The following is a 17283-nucleotide window of genomic DNA, read 5'->3' as shown; positions in this document are numbered from 1 at the left end:
ATAGATATCGATTATGCAAATGAAGATATAATTGCATGATTGATAAGAAAATACTATCAATTTCATAGTTCTAAATAATGTGGATTCCATTATTGGTGCATTTGCAAGGTAAGTAAATCAAACGAAAATGCAGCTGACAGCTAAAAGCTGACACACTGGGGCAAACATTTCAGCTCCTGCCAGGGCCTGTCCCCAGGGGCCCAACAGTGGTCAAAACACCAAGGGGCAAAGGCAGACCAAGGACATTATATTGTGGAAACAGGAGTTTCACTTGGACCTTTACTTGGACCTTTGTGTTGTCTAAACGACCTCTCACCACCAACAGCAGCATTGAACAACGTGAAGATTTGCATTTTGGCGAAAGTATGGGTTTATTGACCTCTTGTTGCTTTTACTTTCATCGAATCGAAGTCTGTCCTTGCTGAAATGTGCTTGGTAAGGATTACAATGTGAAATTTCGTACCTAAGCTCGTTGCTTGCGTTGTCTTTGAAGGTGTATACATTTATTTGCGTTCTGGCACAGAGGGTTTTGTGCATTAATCCAGAGGTCATCTGTTATAAAACGCTGTCGTCATATGCATAATCATGTGGGTGGTGTGGATCTAGACTAATCTCCGCGGCAATGTAGAAAGAAAAAATTGTAACGATTCAAAAAGCTTGAGAAACGTTACGATTTTGCCTTCCTTTATCTCCAAGGAGATCAGGTCTAGGCCGAATCGTGAGTAGGGTGTGTGAAAAGTGGTCATCGGTCCTTACGTCCACTGAATATTCTACTACGTCATTGACCCAGTAGAACGTGAAATGATTTATAACTCTAATAAAGGTAAAGAAAGATGTTACATTACATCTATCTGCACTTCCTAACTTAGGGCGTACCATGGGGATATGTTAAAACGAACCTCATTGAGCGTACAAAGTACAATAGCCTTTAGCAAGATATTCAAGCAACTGAATGGTTTTTGAAAAAACTTTAGCAAGATGTCGTCATCCAGGTGGGACCTTATTGAAATTTCTAGTGGCCTAGCTATCGGATACGGTCAGCGCTAGTATTGATATTTGTTTGTTTCTAAAATAAGACACTTATCGAGAAGAGTTGGGATGACCTGTGGCTTGGCTGAAAACCCGTTATACGTAGCAAAGCTGGCCTGAATGTCTTCCTGTTTTAGCTCCAGACTCTACCGGTGAAGGTTACTGGTATAACCTGGAACTAAACAGGATGACACTCACCCATAGCAAAGCCTCATGGCACTTCTCTTTAGTTACTTGACAAGCCATCATCCTTCTCCTCAGTTGAATATGACTGTTTTCCCTTTCATACCTTTACCTGATCCAATTGCAATTCTACTTTTTGTCGCAAGATGACGCCATTGCATGGCATTATTTCAAGGTTACTCGAGGTCAGCTGACTTGCTTAGGCTTGCCCGCGTTTCAACGCATCATAACGCAACAAATGTTACATTTCACTGATTGCAGCAACGTGTATATCATTTGTTGATCAAAAAATTGTAACGATTACCACCTATGCTATAACTGCACATTGTATTGCTTATGTATTTGATTCATGGAATTATTATTGGTTCGGAAAATGTATAAAAATGACTGCGTTGTCTGTTCTGTTTGCATGCTTTCGTCATTGACCCCTGACCTCTCCAGCTGACAAAAGGAGGGAGAGACAACATTACCTACATTTCTCCAACGTTTCTTCTTCGTTTTTCCACACGTTTTCGCAAAATGTCGGCTGAAGCAGAAGGGAGAGAGCCTTGGGCACAGCTTGTGAGCACTACTGATGTGGACTCGCCGCCAGTATCCATCAACAAGGACAGATTCACCATTGGAAGGAGAGGTATCCAATTTCTTCCGCATTTTTCGGTCTCAAAATATTTTTCTTAGCCGCTCTCGTTGGTTTAGATCCTTGATTGGGAAGTGTTTGACTTTGGGAGCAAAGAAATTAACTCCACCTTTTTCCTGTTTGGCCGTCCCTGCATCAGTAGTCATCAGGCGTTTGAGAATAAATGCTCTCAAATGGGTGTGAGGCATTAACATTCATGGCTTGTTTCGGTTCATCAATCATTTGCGACCTGGGGATTTTTTCAGGGAAGCGGGAAGGCCAAGTGAAGTTAAACGTCTGTGATATGCTATTGATAGGCATAAAGAATTTATGCGAGCTGCGAAACTGAAATAAACCATGATGACATTACAGAAAATGTTAGGATTTTACTGAGCAGGTTGAAGTGTTGATGACATAGAGAAGAAGAAAAAATGTTAACAAAAAGTATATTTTTTCCAACCCTATTCATGAAGGTGATTACAACAGGAGATAAATAAAAACACAAATAAAAACACATTCTACATAATTACATCTATTTAAGTGGGCCTGAGCCGTATCTGAATTGAAATCCTTAATTGCTCGACAGTCATTTGCATAGATTAGAGTGAAGAAGCAATTAGGGTATCAGTTATAGAGTTACTGTTTACAATGTTTGTTTACTAACAAATCAAGAAAACGTGTATAACAAGATGAAGTATGCTAAAATCAACATAATGTACTCAGTAACTAAGAATTTTTTTCTTTCATGAACTCAAGATCTTATATTTTTCCCTGTTTATGTTGAAATATTTACACTATTTGTAAGTGCATTTTTTTGCAATTTTTTACAATAAATCCATCACACTTGCAACCAGGTGATAGCATTTGTATTGTGTTCTCACTGTTGTTTTAATTGTGAAATCAAACTCTGCATAATTACAAACTAACAAAGGTACAAAGATACTGCAAATTCTTGAATTAACTGTGCAGAAAAATCTAGATGCGTCAGACTTTAGCTAGCCTGTGGTTACACAATCTCTCGCTGGCTGGGGTTAATGACTAGGGGGCGGTAACCGTCAGGCCGGCCACCAGGAGCGCGATTTAGTCAGTATCCTAGAGACAACTGCTGCTCCGTATTCAGAGTACTGTAAATCTTCAAATATTCACAGTGGTTTTATGTTGGCGGTATTTCGTGTTGACTGCTCTAGCACGAAATCATCACACAGTGAATGCATTTTAGATTTCTTTGATATTCTAACAACTGATACCGATGTTTTTAGATTTTTTTTGTGTTGCACACAATTAGTGAAAATATGCTGTGCTTGGAAACAGACACAAAGTCTTTTTGGTGAATTTTAAAAGAGATAATGTATTTCCTATCTTTCATCCTGTAGTCATCCCTATTCATCTACGCCCTGAAGGTAACCCAGAAATGTCAGAAATGATAGATTGAAAGAGCTTTTAACCATGTAAAGCCATTTTACCTGACTTTTATTAGATTTCAATATTTCATGATGATGCAAGGATTTGAGAGCAACCTTTTGCTACACCTATTGCATAAAGATTATACCTGACCCTGTCAATACCTGCATATTTCATACACTCTGTGATTTTCCTACACATGTATTGATTGAAAGGGAGAACGTCTTTGTTTTTTATATATACAGTTTACATACTAGTATTGGTATATAATTCAATCTTTGAAGTTTAGTGTTGGTTTTAAGTCCGGATCCCTGTCCTAGTTTTCATGTGTGCTTCTGAGTACCTCTACTAGCAAGGAGGTAAATCCCTTGCTACTAGTAACTGGTTTTGACCAATTTGTGATATATAGTTGTGGATTCTAGGAATCTGCATTTGAATACTATACACCCACGTTTCAGAATAATACACCAGCTTCACAGGCAGCTGGTTATATTAGCCATTCCATGGCCATGGCACTTAAACATTGCACAGATGCATGTACATGTAACTCCAGGCATTGTTTAATGAGGACCTCTACTGCATCAGGTAACAATGAGTTCTACTCTTATAATAGTTCTAGGAAAAAACATTTGAACACCTCAGTCCTGGGTTGACAGCTCTGATAGTCTGATGACTGTTCCTGTGCACCTCAGGTATGATATTTAATATGCCATGGTTGTCCCTATTTGTTCCAGCTGGTGATATGACCTTTCCAGAGAACAAGCTTGTGTCCAGCTCTCACTGTTCACTGATCAGGGAACCTACCACAGGGAAGGTGTTTCTACAGGATACAAGGTGGGGTTGTGTTATTCACAAATTACATTACTTTTAAAATATCAATTCAGAGTTTTGGTATAAAAGCTGGTTGTCCAGTTCTTTCCTTTAGACACTGAGGCTGTCTGAAACGTCTGAATGTTTCAAAACTGTTTTATTGACTTTTATCCAGTTGCTTGAGTAACTATCTTTTGGCATACAATACTTTTGTTTTCATTTTGTTTATATCTGTTCATGTTATAACAAAACAAAAAGGTGTTTAGATTTTTAGTTTTCCACGCATGTCTCTACCAATAATTTTTTCTCCCATATTTGTGCAGGAAATTACTAATAAGTTTAAGCAATGAGGTTAAGTATTTAGGCCACAGCAAGTAATTTTTATGGATGACATCAGCGCGCTCATTAATTTTTCGCCTGATTTCGAAATAAAAAACAAGAAATTTCATTGTCCTCCGACGGTGGTCAACATGCCAAAAATTGGCAGATATGTCGTAAAGGTTGACAGTCTAAGGTGTTTCATTGCATATGAATACCCAGTGTAGTTCCTGCCCATGATGGTATGACAAGCTGTTTTCTGCGTTTGTTCTAGTTAATTGAGCTGTATACACATCTTCAAGAACAGTTTAATGTTGACAGTCTAAGGTGTTTCATTGCATATGAATACCAAGTGTAGTTCCTGCCCATGATGGTATAATAACAAGCTATTTTCTGCATTTGTTCTAGCAAGGACATTATGTAAATAATGGGGGGGGGGGGTCTAGTTAATTGAGCTGTATACACAAGGTGTTTCATCGCATACGAATTCCCAGTGTAGTTGCTTCAGATGATGGTACAACAAGCTCTTTTCTGCATTTGTTGTAGTTAGTCTATTGAGATGTATACACATCTATTTGGTTGAATACAGGAATATAGCTGTTGGTCATGATATCATATTTCGTCGCCTCAATTCTTGTTTAACAAGACATCTCAAAATTTGAAAATATAGGAATCTTGTTTTTTTTGGCCCGCCTTGTTTTTTTCCGCCCTATCTCATTAATTTTGGAGTCTGCGGAGGATGTCATCCATAAAATTTACTTGCTGTGGCCTTAACATAAAACATTGGAGACTGTTGTATTGAATAGATACAAAATAACAATAAACCACTTATTTAAAAATCAATTTCCTTATGTCTACAGTACAAATGGAACCATGATCAACAACACCAAGGTTGGGAAGGGGCAGAAGTGGGAACTGAACCATGGAGATGAGATCCACATTGTGTTCAAGAAGAACAACACCGAGCAAAGTAAGGAACAACTCTGTACATATGGTTCCATAGATGATCCATAGATAAATGTTTCTTAGACTCAAGTCAATACAAGCAATAACTGTTTTTGTTTACATCTGAGGTATATCTTGCCCGTGCCATCCCGTTTGCTCGTATTCTTCAGGTCTGTTTTGTTCAGAATGTTACTAACATTGTATATCATTCATATGTAAGTATCTGAATTACAAGGTTGCTAAAGGTGTTGTATACTGTTTTCTTCCAGACATAGCATACCTTTTCCAGGACTTGGCTAGACTGAAAGAGGAAGAGAATGCATCTCTGCTTGACATTACACAGGATTATGGTAGTGACACTGAGGGGTCTACGATAGACTACACGCTGCCTAACACAGAGCTGGGTAAGTTGTGGGGAGGGGGGCACATATACAGGAGTATGGTATGACACTGAGGGGTCTACAATAGACTACGTACCAACTGCCTAACACAGAGATGGGTGAGTTGTGGGGAGGGGGGCACAGACACAGGAGTATGGTAGTGACACTGAGGGGTCTACAATAGACTACGTACACACTGCCTAACACAGAGATGGGTGAGTTGTGGGGAGGGGGGCACATATACAGGAGTATGGTATGACACTGAGGGGTCTACAATAGACTACGTACCAACTGCCTAACACAGAGATGGGTGAGTTGTGGGGAGGGGGGCACAGACACAGGAGTATGGTAGTGACACTGAGGGGTCTACAATAGACTACGTACACACTGCCTAACACAGAGATGGGTGAGTTGTGGGGAGGGGGGCGCATATACTGAGGAGTATGGTATGACACTGAGGGGTCTACGATAGACTACACACTGTCTAACAGAGAGATGGGTGAGTTCTGGGGAGGGGGGCACAGATACAGGAGTATGGTAGTGACATAGACAGCTCAGCAGTTGATTTCTATGTACTTTATTCTATATCAACGTATATTGAGAGATGCAACCAAGACATTGACAGCCTTTTAATTTCAATGTAATTTGCAATGCTAAAGCATGTTGTTTATCATCATTTACAGGTTCAGAAGCCAGTAATGCCAGTGGTGCCAGTGGTGCGACTAAGAGACAGCTAGAGGAGGTGAGAAAATGACAATACCTGTTCCAAAACAAAGCACACTGTGGAGTATGTGTTGTAGCATTTGTGAAATGATTCAAATGAAGACATTTCTATGTTGTCAGGAATATTGAAATATTTTCCCAAATGTTTTTTTTTTCTACACCAGTTTTCTGAAAGTGAACCAGTACCCAAGAAGCCCAGGGAAGAAACAAAGCCAGACGCTGCAGTTGCAGCTAGCGCCACAGGTGGCGCTGCTAGTACATCAGCTGCAGAGCAAGGCACCAAAGGTAAATTCTATATCAGATGTTGATAAAAACAATCCTTTAGAATATCTTTCTCGGAATTTTGTATACCAAAGAATAATTGTAATCAAAATTCTTTTCCAAACCACCAGATGCTGAGAAAGAAGATACCACTCTCAAAAGGGGGGATTCTCAGGTGGCTGGGCCATCGTCAGATAAAGGAGCTGCAGCTTCTAAAGATATCAAACCAAAGCCACCCCCACGGGATGAAATGGAAGAGACCCTTCTCTGTGGAGTGTGTCAGGACATCTTGCATGATTGTATCAGGTAAGGTCCCTCATCTACGTCAGAATGTCTTTCAAGAATAGATATGACTCAAACACTATTTTGAAGACGGAACACAAGTATCAAAAAAGCAGCTTTATATAAGTATAACAATGGAAATACATGTATTGCCATATGCTCACTATACATAATCATTATTTGGACAATGCATAAGCTAAATGCATTTTGAATTAAGAATACTATCAGTATTTCACAAGGCACCATAACTGGACTCTTCTGTGTTCCCTTTCCTCTAAAATGTCAAGTCTGAGGCTATGCATGTAATTTCAATTTATGCTGCTGGATGCATTTCTCAAGTAATCTCTGTTAAAAAGTACTGCAGAGTTTTCAAACTTCAAGTGTGCTTCAAAGTTCTAATTATCTATCCCGCACAAGTGGGGTATATTCAGCAATTGTTCAACCAGAGCTTTAGTCTTCCTCAGGAAAATGGACCCGCTCCCTTCTGACACCTTACCTCATGTTTTGCTACATGTTCTGGAGTGTTTTATGTATGGGTCACAACACCAGCAATTGCTACCTGTATCTCACGTGTATTGTATTTGTCGCAATCCCAATAAAATCTAAAAATCTAAATCTTGTTGTGTCCAGTCTGCAGCCGTGCATGCACTCCTTCTGCGCGGGCTGCTACTCCCAGTGGATGGACATGTCCAACCTGTGTCCGTCCTGCCGTAACAAGGTGGACCGCATCAGTAAGAACCACATCGTCAACAACCTGGTGCAGGTGTACCTTAAGGTAGGTAGAGCCAAATCTCAAGTCTATTAATACTATTTCTGATACATGCAAGTTCTGATACATGCAAGTTGCCAATGCAAACATTGGACTTACCCAAATTATTGACTGATCGTGCTATAGTCACACGCTGCTACAGTATTGGACAAAAATGTTCACGGTAGTTTTAAGTTCACGGTGAAGCGGCTTGCCGCAAAACCGTGAACATAAAACGACCGCAAACATTTCTGCATTTACAGTAGTACATGTATGTGTATTAGCCACTTTCTATTGTATAATGCAGCTGAAATGTGATTGATTTAGACACTAAAATAATCCTTGAACTGTTGAACTTCAGGATCATCCTGAGAAGAAGAGAAGTGAGGAAGACCTGGCAGAGTTGAACAAAAAGAACAAAATCACAGACGACATGTTGTACCCGAAACACAGCCATCACAGAAGGGAGTACGAGTCATACAGCGATGAGTACAGTGACTCCGACTCCGGTCACGAAGACGCCAGCCTGAGTGGAGGAAGTACCCCTAGAGGATGGAGAGCGTATTACAATCCATACGGAATGCACCATGTATCTTCTGTAAGTGTAGGTTCTACTGTTGTTGTTTTTTTCTTTCATCCCAAAAGACTGTATGGGTTTGCCAAGACTCAACATCGAAAATGAGGGCCTTTCTTTGTCCTGGAAGACTAATGGACCCACCACTAATGTATTTTCTTCAATAAAGTTCAATTCTTTCACTTCTACAGTTTTCAGATATTTTCAGAGCATCTGTCGTAGCATAGAATGTAACAACAGAATGTTTTCTTTATTGCAGCGCCCTCCCCCCAGAACCATCTGTAGACAGTGTCTTGACTACGCTCCACAAACAGCCGGAACTATTGCAGCTCAGGTCACAGGTCAGACCTGTCAATCATTCTTACTGTACTTCCAAACAACATCACTAGCAAAACAATGTCAAGTTCAGGCTGACTTCAGCATTACCGGTTCTTACTTCAGTACTTAAACTTGTTATACTTTTTTTTGTCAACTGCATGTACTGCAAGGGCTAATTTGACAAGTGGCATCCCGTGAATATGATTTGATATATCTTCCCTCACAGGCACGCTGGTGACCCCACCTGTGTCTACAGGTATTGCCTCGAGCCCTGTGAGGATGGGAGAGGAGATCACACTGTACGATCCACGTGTTGTGGGACCCACAGTAGTGTCTACAGTAACACAAGTAGTGCAGCCCCCGCCTACAGGGGTAGCCAGTGTCCCAGCCCCCGTATCAATGGGACAGGGAATCTCTATGTACGACCCACGCATTCTCGGAACCACGCCGGTTCCCCCTGCCTCTGATCCAGGGGGGTCACAAACATCTGGTGTCGTTGTGTCGTCTACCACACCTGCTCCAGGTGCCGCTGTTCCCACGTCAACAAGAACAGATTCATCTGTGTCTACATCATCACAGTCTTCTCAAGACAGAAGTCCAGAAGAAAGAGGTGAATTTCAATATGCACTGATCTTCTGAAGTTATTGTTGGCAGACATTCAAGGTTTGAAGGATTTCTTTGTATCATGGTGTCACAAAGCATTAGTCACGGGCAATATACATGTATTTGTATCATAAACACATAAAATCAAGGTTTTCAATCACAGCTTATTAATTAGAATAGGTCGGTTTTCTGTATTTGTTTTTTTGACATCTTGATATTCACTTAGGTTGAACTGTTCCATTGACTTCATTAATCAAGCCATAATTTTAAAGTAAGTATTTCATTCAAGGAATCTTTTCACTGAAGTTTTGTTATGCATGTGTTTTCACATAAAAAAGGCTTGTGGCCTAATTGTGATTTGATTTCTTTTTCCCAGCACGAAGGTTGGCGGGACCATGCCCTCCCCCTCCGGAGCCATGCCAGTTTGTGTGCCAGGTGAACCAGAACCACGTCATGTGCCAGTGCTGCTGGAAACCCATGCCAGACAGGACCAGGGAGACACCCCCCTCCCCATCACAGAAATGTAAGTTACCAAGCACGACTTTGCAGGTCTTCCAATGCTTATTTGGGAAGTTGACTGGAAATGTGCTTTCTGTGCAAAAATCACCTACGATAATTATAACAATGATTCTAATCTTTTTGGGGAGAAAATTGTAACGAAACTCTTATGCAAATCTGGTGAGATGAGAAACAAAGAATTGTGACATTTTTGTGGTGGCTATTGGTCTCAAAGACATGATTTTATCTCTTTGTACAACATAAAAAGTCTGCAGAAATGTTAAGCTTGTTGTCTTGTAATCTATTCATCCTGAGCATTTTCATACATTGCACATTATATTTCAGGTACCCTTTGCCACAGAGTGTTTTGCCACATGTACTGGGGTTGTAACAACCCCCGGTGTTTAGGATGTCTCAACAACTTCAAAGGTAAGAAATAATTCATCTTCTGAAGTCTGTTTACAATTAAGGAATTGAAAGCATTACATGTAAGTTTTGGTCAAGTACATATTCTCACAACTTTGGTATCTCAAGGGGGGAGCTGAGCAGCAAATGGTTGTCTGTGTATTTGTGTGCAGACGCACGTACTGGGGACAAGTATAAGTGTACATGAAATGTTCATGTTCTATTTGTTGTCCGTATGCAGATCTGTACTTTGATGGGAGGTGTCTCAACGATCTCATCAACAACAATTACTATGAGTCCAGTATCTTTATGGTGAGCATGTATAACCAACCAGTTTGTTTCGTTGGTTCTCTCACATCTAATGGGGAAAATTCCTGCATTCACATTTGACAGAATTATAAAGTAAAATTACATGTCTTTCAAACAGTTGGGTTGAAGTTGTAGGTAACAAAGTCCTCTTTGGTTGTGTACATAATATTTCAATGATGTTGTAGGAAGTAAAGCATAACATTGTGCCCACAGACCTACCTGGATGACAAGAATCTCACCTTGAGAGACGTCCTTCAGAAATGTATGGAGAAACTGGAAGCTGGAGAGTATACTGTCACCGGTACGAAATAATTATTATCTTAGTACAAGCTTTATAAAAAAAGCTTCTTGAACTTTAGATCCATGGTATAGCTTGTGTATTAAGAAAATTTTGCTATAAACTTTTGCCCTTACTGTTTTAGGCATAACATTTCGTATTGATGTTTGTTGTTCTTATGCTATTCATCAATTGAAACATTGTCCTTATGTTGCAAGGGTGATATAGTGCATAAAAGCATCTCTACATTGATTTATAATACAAATCTGAAGGAAAGGCTTCACAGCCACGAGATAACAAATGTGGTATAATTCTTATGTACCCTTTACTAGATCCCAACATCCGCCCCACCTCCCCAGTCACCCCCGACACAGTGATATGTTACACCTGTGGACTGAGGAACTTCAGACAACTGGCCTATCAGTACAGGAAACACATCCCGCGGGACCAGTTACCAGGTCAGACATACCAATAAAACCATACTGCACTCTAAAAAAAATCACATTGATTATGATCTTCAGTTGTTAGAGTTTAAAGTTAACCCTGCACATTTGGTGTATAGAGCAGTGCCCATCTCCATTAGTTAAGCTCTTGGGCCACACAGCTGTGTAAGTCCAGCCACAAAAAGAGCACTCTACCCACTAGACTGATGCAGTATCAATGTTTATTTCAAGACACTCCCTGCACTTTTAATGAAATCTGCTAGAGGACTACCCACTGCAGAAAATAATATGAATGGCCTTCAGCATAAGATTTTTGAGAGATAAGGATATCACAGTTGTTTTATTGTTCTCTACTTGCAGCTGAAGCAAAGTCTAGGCCAGATTGTTACTGGGGCAGGAATTGTAGGACTCAACACAGTAAACCTCATCATGCCAAGTAAGCTGTTCTTTCATTTTTCATCTAGAATCTTAGATAACTTTATTATGTTGATACTATTTGCTTTGTTATATATTTGTAAGGTAAATGTATATGTTCTGTGATAACTATTATATTTGTTGGTCCTCCTTTTGCAGAAACTTCAGCCATATTTGTGAGCAGACCAGATTCACATGAGGGTCACACACGTAAAGCAGCGAACTTTTCAATCCTCTTGCCTCACAAAAGGTGCTATGCTCAAAGGGTCACTTGTTGAGTGTGAAGTGTGAACCAAGATTTAATTTCAAACTTGACTTGTTGCAAGTCATTTACGTGAAGAAAGCTATTTACTGGTCAAAAAAAACATGATCTCAAAGTAAGAAGATGGAATGAACAGAATGAAAATAGCTAGAAAAAAACTCAACAATGGCCATTATACAAACTCTCCAAACTTTTTTATCCAATGTATGGTCCAAATACACAAAGTTGGACAGATGTAGAGCTAATACAATGTAGCATCAGTCGACAAAAAGTGATTAAGTAATAAGCTTATGTTACAACTACTTGTACATGTAGTACATTTTTGCACTGCTGTATGTAAATATAGTGAGAAGTTACGTTTGTAGAAAACAGTGTTATCACCAGTAGATTACTTATAAATCTAACATTTTATATTCTTGAAACGTTTTAATAACATTATGTTTTTAAAAGTATACAGTTATTAAACTACTTCAAATAATCACCATGCATGTCACCATTACAATATCTTTCACAATCTTGGTAATATCAAATCAGGATCATTTTGTTGCTATGTATATACATTCGGACATTCCATCAAACTTCTCAAGTTTGTTAGGCATGTTTGTCTAAGCTGTCAGCTCAGGTATCATGAATAGGAAATATATTGTAGATGCATGCCATTGTCATGGTAGAAGATTAGCTATGATAAAACACTATATAACCAAACATATGTTTACGTTTGACTATCAGAGTCATCTATATGTACACATAGTTAGCATGAATGGTGCTATTGAAGGTTTATCAAAAACTGAATGAGATGTAGTTGGTGTTGTTGACATTAAAGAACTGTTGAAACATATTCTGGAGTTTCTGATTTGTCCTCCTCTGACTGTTCGTAAGTACATGTACATGTATTTACAAAGATGGATGTAGTGGTGCAAAAATCAGTGTTTGATACTAAAATAATTTATCATAAAACATAGAATGTTAGTGTTTTAATACACAATACTAGTGCTTTAGCCTGTAAAGCTTAAAGGCCTTGACATCCTTGCATGTCTTTCATATGTTCAGTCTCTATTAAGTATACTTTGCAGCAGTTCTGCTGGAGTACTTCCTGTGGTAGCCTAAGAAAAAAAAAAAAAACAGCAATCATTTCAACAGTGCTGAAAAAAGTTAGCAATCATCAAATGTGAACTCATTTTAGCTCAGTTAGTACACATCTTAAGATATGGTAGATGGTTAACAAATACAACATTGATTACTTCAAAATACATGTACCCTTTTTTGTTGGCCAAACATACTGTTGTTATAGGAAAAAGTAATTCTTTATCCTACCTGTCTATTGAGCTGGTTACCAGTAGTCAGTGGAGGCAGGTTCAGGCAAGGTGCAGGGAGATTTTCAAGGATAGGGTGAAGCTACAGACAGAAGAAAACAAGTTTGTTAATGATGAAAGTCAATACAAAAACAAACCAATATACATGTACTACAGCCAGTGCAGTGTAAATATTGTAATGTGTTGTCATTAGACTATCAAACATTTAGATATAACTTTATTGCATGACAATTGTAAAGGGTACAATGTATGATATGCAATTTACAATGTAAGCTATTGTGCTATATACCTCCATTTCTGTACATGTCTCTGCTGCAACTTTCAGTCTATCCACTTTTTTCTCCTTCTTTGATACACCTCTGTAATACAACACACTTGATGAAATACGAACATTTTGCATATGGACTTCCATCAAGTATACACAAATGTGCTTGTCTAACCAAAACTATAATGTACCAAAAACTCATGACCTAAACCTCTGGACCTGACTGAGCTGGACCAGTACTCATCCCTGTAATTAACCTTCTCCCTGCTGCCTAACTCTGTAACCAATAGGGCATCAGGTGCCAAACGGCTACTTCAGAGTGCTAAAGGTTCACTACTGTAATTCTTGTTTCTTTCAATGTAACTTTATGTTCACTGTTTTCACGGTCACCTCTGTACAGTGAACTTACCGGTATCATCATCATGAAAAAACCTATTGATATTATTTATGATCCTATACACACCCGTTCTGTAAATCACTTGCTGCCACCGTGAAGTTAAAGTTCAGTGAAAATGTCCATTTTCCTTACACCGTGAAATTTTCCGTGAAATAAAGTATTTCAAATCATGAACAAATACCTTTCCAGCCGCTTGATCTCTGCCTCTAGGACAGCCAGTTGTTCTTCCTGCATTTTTAAGTCTTCTTGAATCCTTTTCTGCAGACAGAAGAAAACAAGTCAATCATAGTCTCCAAGCAGACCTACGGGTTGGCAAAGACCGTATCCAACAGGCAGAAGGAGTTTTCATAGCCAACCCAAGGTCTGCTACAACTCAAACAGGGCGGAGCATTTCTATTCAATAAAGGTGCCGCTGCCCCTCCTCGTTGTAATGCTAACAGCCGTACGAATGTCCGGGGTACTAATCTTTTTATGACCAAGCCCAGTCACCCGCGCACGTCCCAGTGGGAGGTTCGCGCCCTGGTTGAGCCTAGTAAAAAGCTCTAACAATAGCAGTTTCTTTCACCCATCGGCGATGTTTGTGGCATCATGGAAAACCGTTCTTACAAAAACATTCGTAGACAATGTTTACTGTTTCGGGTTCAAGCCACTATTACTAGAGATTAACTGCAAGATTCCACGTGACTACATGGCGGGTATTGCCCTTACAGTTCCGACGTAACTGGTCAAAATTGATCGCATTTTGTGACGATTGAAGCAGTTTTGGTAGCGATCTTCATAACAGATTGATTTTGAAAAAGAGACCAAGTCTTTTCTGTTGGCAACATTTAGTTTATTTTTCCTGGGAAGTTTAATTTTCGCGGTACAGCTCTGCCCAAGTGAACGGCCTTTCAGTCGCGGCCTGGAGGTGTAAGCCCGGCATGGCGCCGCACGCCCGTGCCGACAGAGAGTAATAAACTCACTTACAGAAGCACAGTTTGATTAGGTAACAATTAGATGTTAATAGCCTTTGTTCAGACCGACTTGTTCCAGACCTTAGATTGCACTATAAGCTCCTTCTTCCAGTTGGATACGGTCTTTGCAATCTATTGGGTCTGGTTGGAGACTAGTCAATCATTCATTGGCTGGAAAGTCAAGGATAGCAGTACCGAAAAAATAGTTGAAAAGAAAATGCTGAAAATTACTGGATTTCAAGAATGATTAAAAACGAGAGAAAAACAAGATACCATAGTTATCACCATACACAACTTTAAATTTCAGATGTATTTCAAGATAGCTATGACACAATGGTACAGAATTGGCTATGTATCTATATGGAAGTTCAAACATTTACAAACACAAATGTACTTCTATTTCAAAGAGATTTCAGTCAGCATACATAGCTAAGTAACTTAAGTAATGAAAATTTGAAAGGTTTACCCGTTTCGCATGGATGGCACTGTAGTCCACTTTCTTAGCAGGAGCTTTGGCAGTGCTAACACGTTCATAGATCCTACAATTTAGTACAAATACAATGTAACAAATGATGTAAATATAATACAGCAATGGAACAGTGTTAAACTAGTATAAGCTTTACAAAGCCACAAGTCAATGACTGTATCAACTCACCCTGGTAAACCAGGACCGCCTATCAACCAATCAGGTTACGTGTTACATTGTTGCTTTGGTTACCCAAAACAAATGTCAGCCGATATTTGTTTTGGGTAACCAAAGCAACGATGTAACACGTAACCTGATTGGTTGATAGCTTCCCAGCGTTCTTTGCGCGCTGCTTCCGATGAGGGGAAGCAGGTGACGTAGCTATAACCATATGCAGCGGTCCATTTTACCAGGGCCGCTTACGCTCGCGATGTAACGTCGAGCGATAGGCGGTCCTGGTTTACGAGGGTGTATCAACTATCATTACTAGGAATCAAACAAATGAAAAATATATGATTGGGCCTAAGAAATAATGAAAATTTTTGTTGAGCGTACCTGTCCCGTAAGATGTTGAGGTGATCTTGCACTTCATTGAAGCCCCTTCGTCCAGGCTTAATGCTACTCAGCACAGATCTAGAACGTGAAAGTGAACAAGATTCAGCCCCAAGAAATATCAGGAAGACACAGCTTTGCTTTACTTAAAACTTTTGCCACCTCCCTATATGTTTTACGAAAAATCAAATAGCTTACCCCATGAACTATGGGAAGTTAAAACACACAATTTTTTGAGCATGCCTTATAGTTCTAAAGGAGCATGCAGGCCCACAATTAACTATCAACTAAGGAGGTTCAAATCTCAACATACGTGACTGCAGCGTCCATGGTATTCCATGTCATCAGCTTCGTCTCAGAACTGATGGGTTTCCATTTCTTCATGGCAGCTGCTGTTATCTTCCTCTTCCTGTACTCAACTGCAGAGAGGGGACGTTTGGGCTGGCTTCTCTTGGCTATAACAAGAATATCATTTCATTGAACTGCGATAATTACTGGTCAATTCTAATGTCTCCTCAACAAGGTGAACAGCCAAGCATTTCTCATTGATCTGGTAAACTGACTCAAAACAGATCTCCCAAGAAGTGTTAGCTATTGCGTAGTAACATGATAGTACCAGTATATCAAGTGATATGATCTATTACTATATATCATTAGGGATAAGACATCATTTGCAAGCAAATACAGAATATTCCCCCCTGTGGAAGAATGGGTGATTCTGAAAATACTCCACCCTAAAAATAAACTATTCCAAAATCACCCAGTCCAAAATGGATTTTTTTCCAAATCCGGCCCCCTCTGCAGGAATGGCCTTTTCAGTATAGGGGCCTGGGTGGTGAAATATAATAAATTTTGCTACCTGCTGTCTTTGGCGATGTTGAATTTGGCGACTCTGACTCTGATGACGTCATAAGACGTTTTCTGGTCGACCCTTCCTTGTTCTTGGTCTCCGAGTCAGAATGCGTCCTCTTTGCTGCTCTGTTACGCCTCTTGTCCTCATCAGAACCAGACGAGGAGGACGTGTATTGTGATCGATCGCTTCCCTGCTCCTCAGCTCTACCGCCTGTGACTGTTTTGGTGCTTGCAGTGGACTTTTTTGTAGTTCCTCGCTTCGTTATTTTTGTTCTGGCCATGTTTGTCCGTAGGCTAGACGTCGCGTCGATCTAATGCAAAATACGTTGAATCTGTGACAATGAAAGACAGAAATGGCGTTCACAAGAGTAGAAAGGCGCACAGTCACCTGGTTTAATTTCAAGTAGAAAAGCAAACCTACGCGATTTCTAAACAAACTTACGGAGAAATCTTGAGGGTCTGTCTTCAAATCGACCGCCAACTTCCGGGATGTTACCCAGCATGCCATCAAACGGTGGATATACCATTATGCGTTTTATGGTTGTCCTTAAATGATAAAGAATCATTCGTTACGGTTTCATGCATTATTTTGCTAAATAATTTGTATTTTTATATTTCTTAAGCTCTTTAGATTGAAATATTAGAGTGGATGAAATATCTTATTCACAAAATCACCATCAAACTTT

The 17283-nt window shown here is 39.6% G+C and overlaps 2 protein-coding genes across 2 annotated transcripts; one reads left to right on the top strand and one right to left on the bottom strand.

Annotated features, from left to right (window-relative positions):
• The first annotated feature begins 1617 nt into the window (after positions 1-1617).
• LOC136444763 (E3 ubiquitin-protein ligase CHFR-like) lies at positions 1618-12637 on the top strand. Its single transcript, XM_066442499.1, has 18 exons — positions 1618-1843; positions 3964-4063; positions 5218-5327; positions 5572-5706; positions 6366-6424; positions 6570-6690; positions 6798-6972; positions 7579-7723; positions 8058-8294; positions 8530-8611; positions 8815-9198; positions 9568-9714; positions 10035-10118; positions 10336-10406; positions 10617-10704; positions 11013-11138; positions 11484-11559; positions 11697-12637. Exons 1-18 carry the CDS (start codon positions 1732-1734, stop codon positions 11734-11736), a joined length of 2292 nt encoding a protein of 763 aa, XP_066298596.1. The 5' UTR covers positions 1618-1731; the 3' UTR covers positions 11737-12637.
• On the bottom strand, positions 11972-17155 carry LOC136444777 (centromere protein Q-like). The gene is made up of 9 exons (XM_066442524.1): positions 17040-17155; positions 16605-16908; positions 16059-16200; positions 15749-15826; positions 15194-15266; positions 13956-14032; positions 13402-13471; positions 13114-13194; positions 11972-12902 (listed from the first exon to the last, which is right to left on the bottom strand). Exons 1-9 carry the CDS (start codon positions 17103-17105, stop codon positions 12846-12848), a joined length of 948 nt encoding a protein of 315 aa, XP_066298621.1. The 5' UTR covers positions 17106-17155; the 3' UTR covers positions 11972-12845.
• Between the last annotated feature and the right edge of the window lie 128 nt (positions 17156-17283).

Source organism: Branchiostoma lanceolatum, chromosome 1 (assembly GCF_035083965.1).
Source record: "Branchiostoma lanceolatum isolate klBraLanc5 chromosome 1, klBraLanc5.hap2, whole genome shotgun sequence".
Lineage (NCBI taxonomy): Eukaryota > Metazoa > Chordata > Leptocardii > Amphioxiformes > Branchiostomatidae > Branchiostoma > Branchiostoma lanceolatum.
The sequence above is the reverse complement of the archived record's forward strand: the minus strand, read 5'-3'. Positions and strand labels throughout refer to the sequence as shown.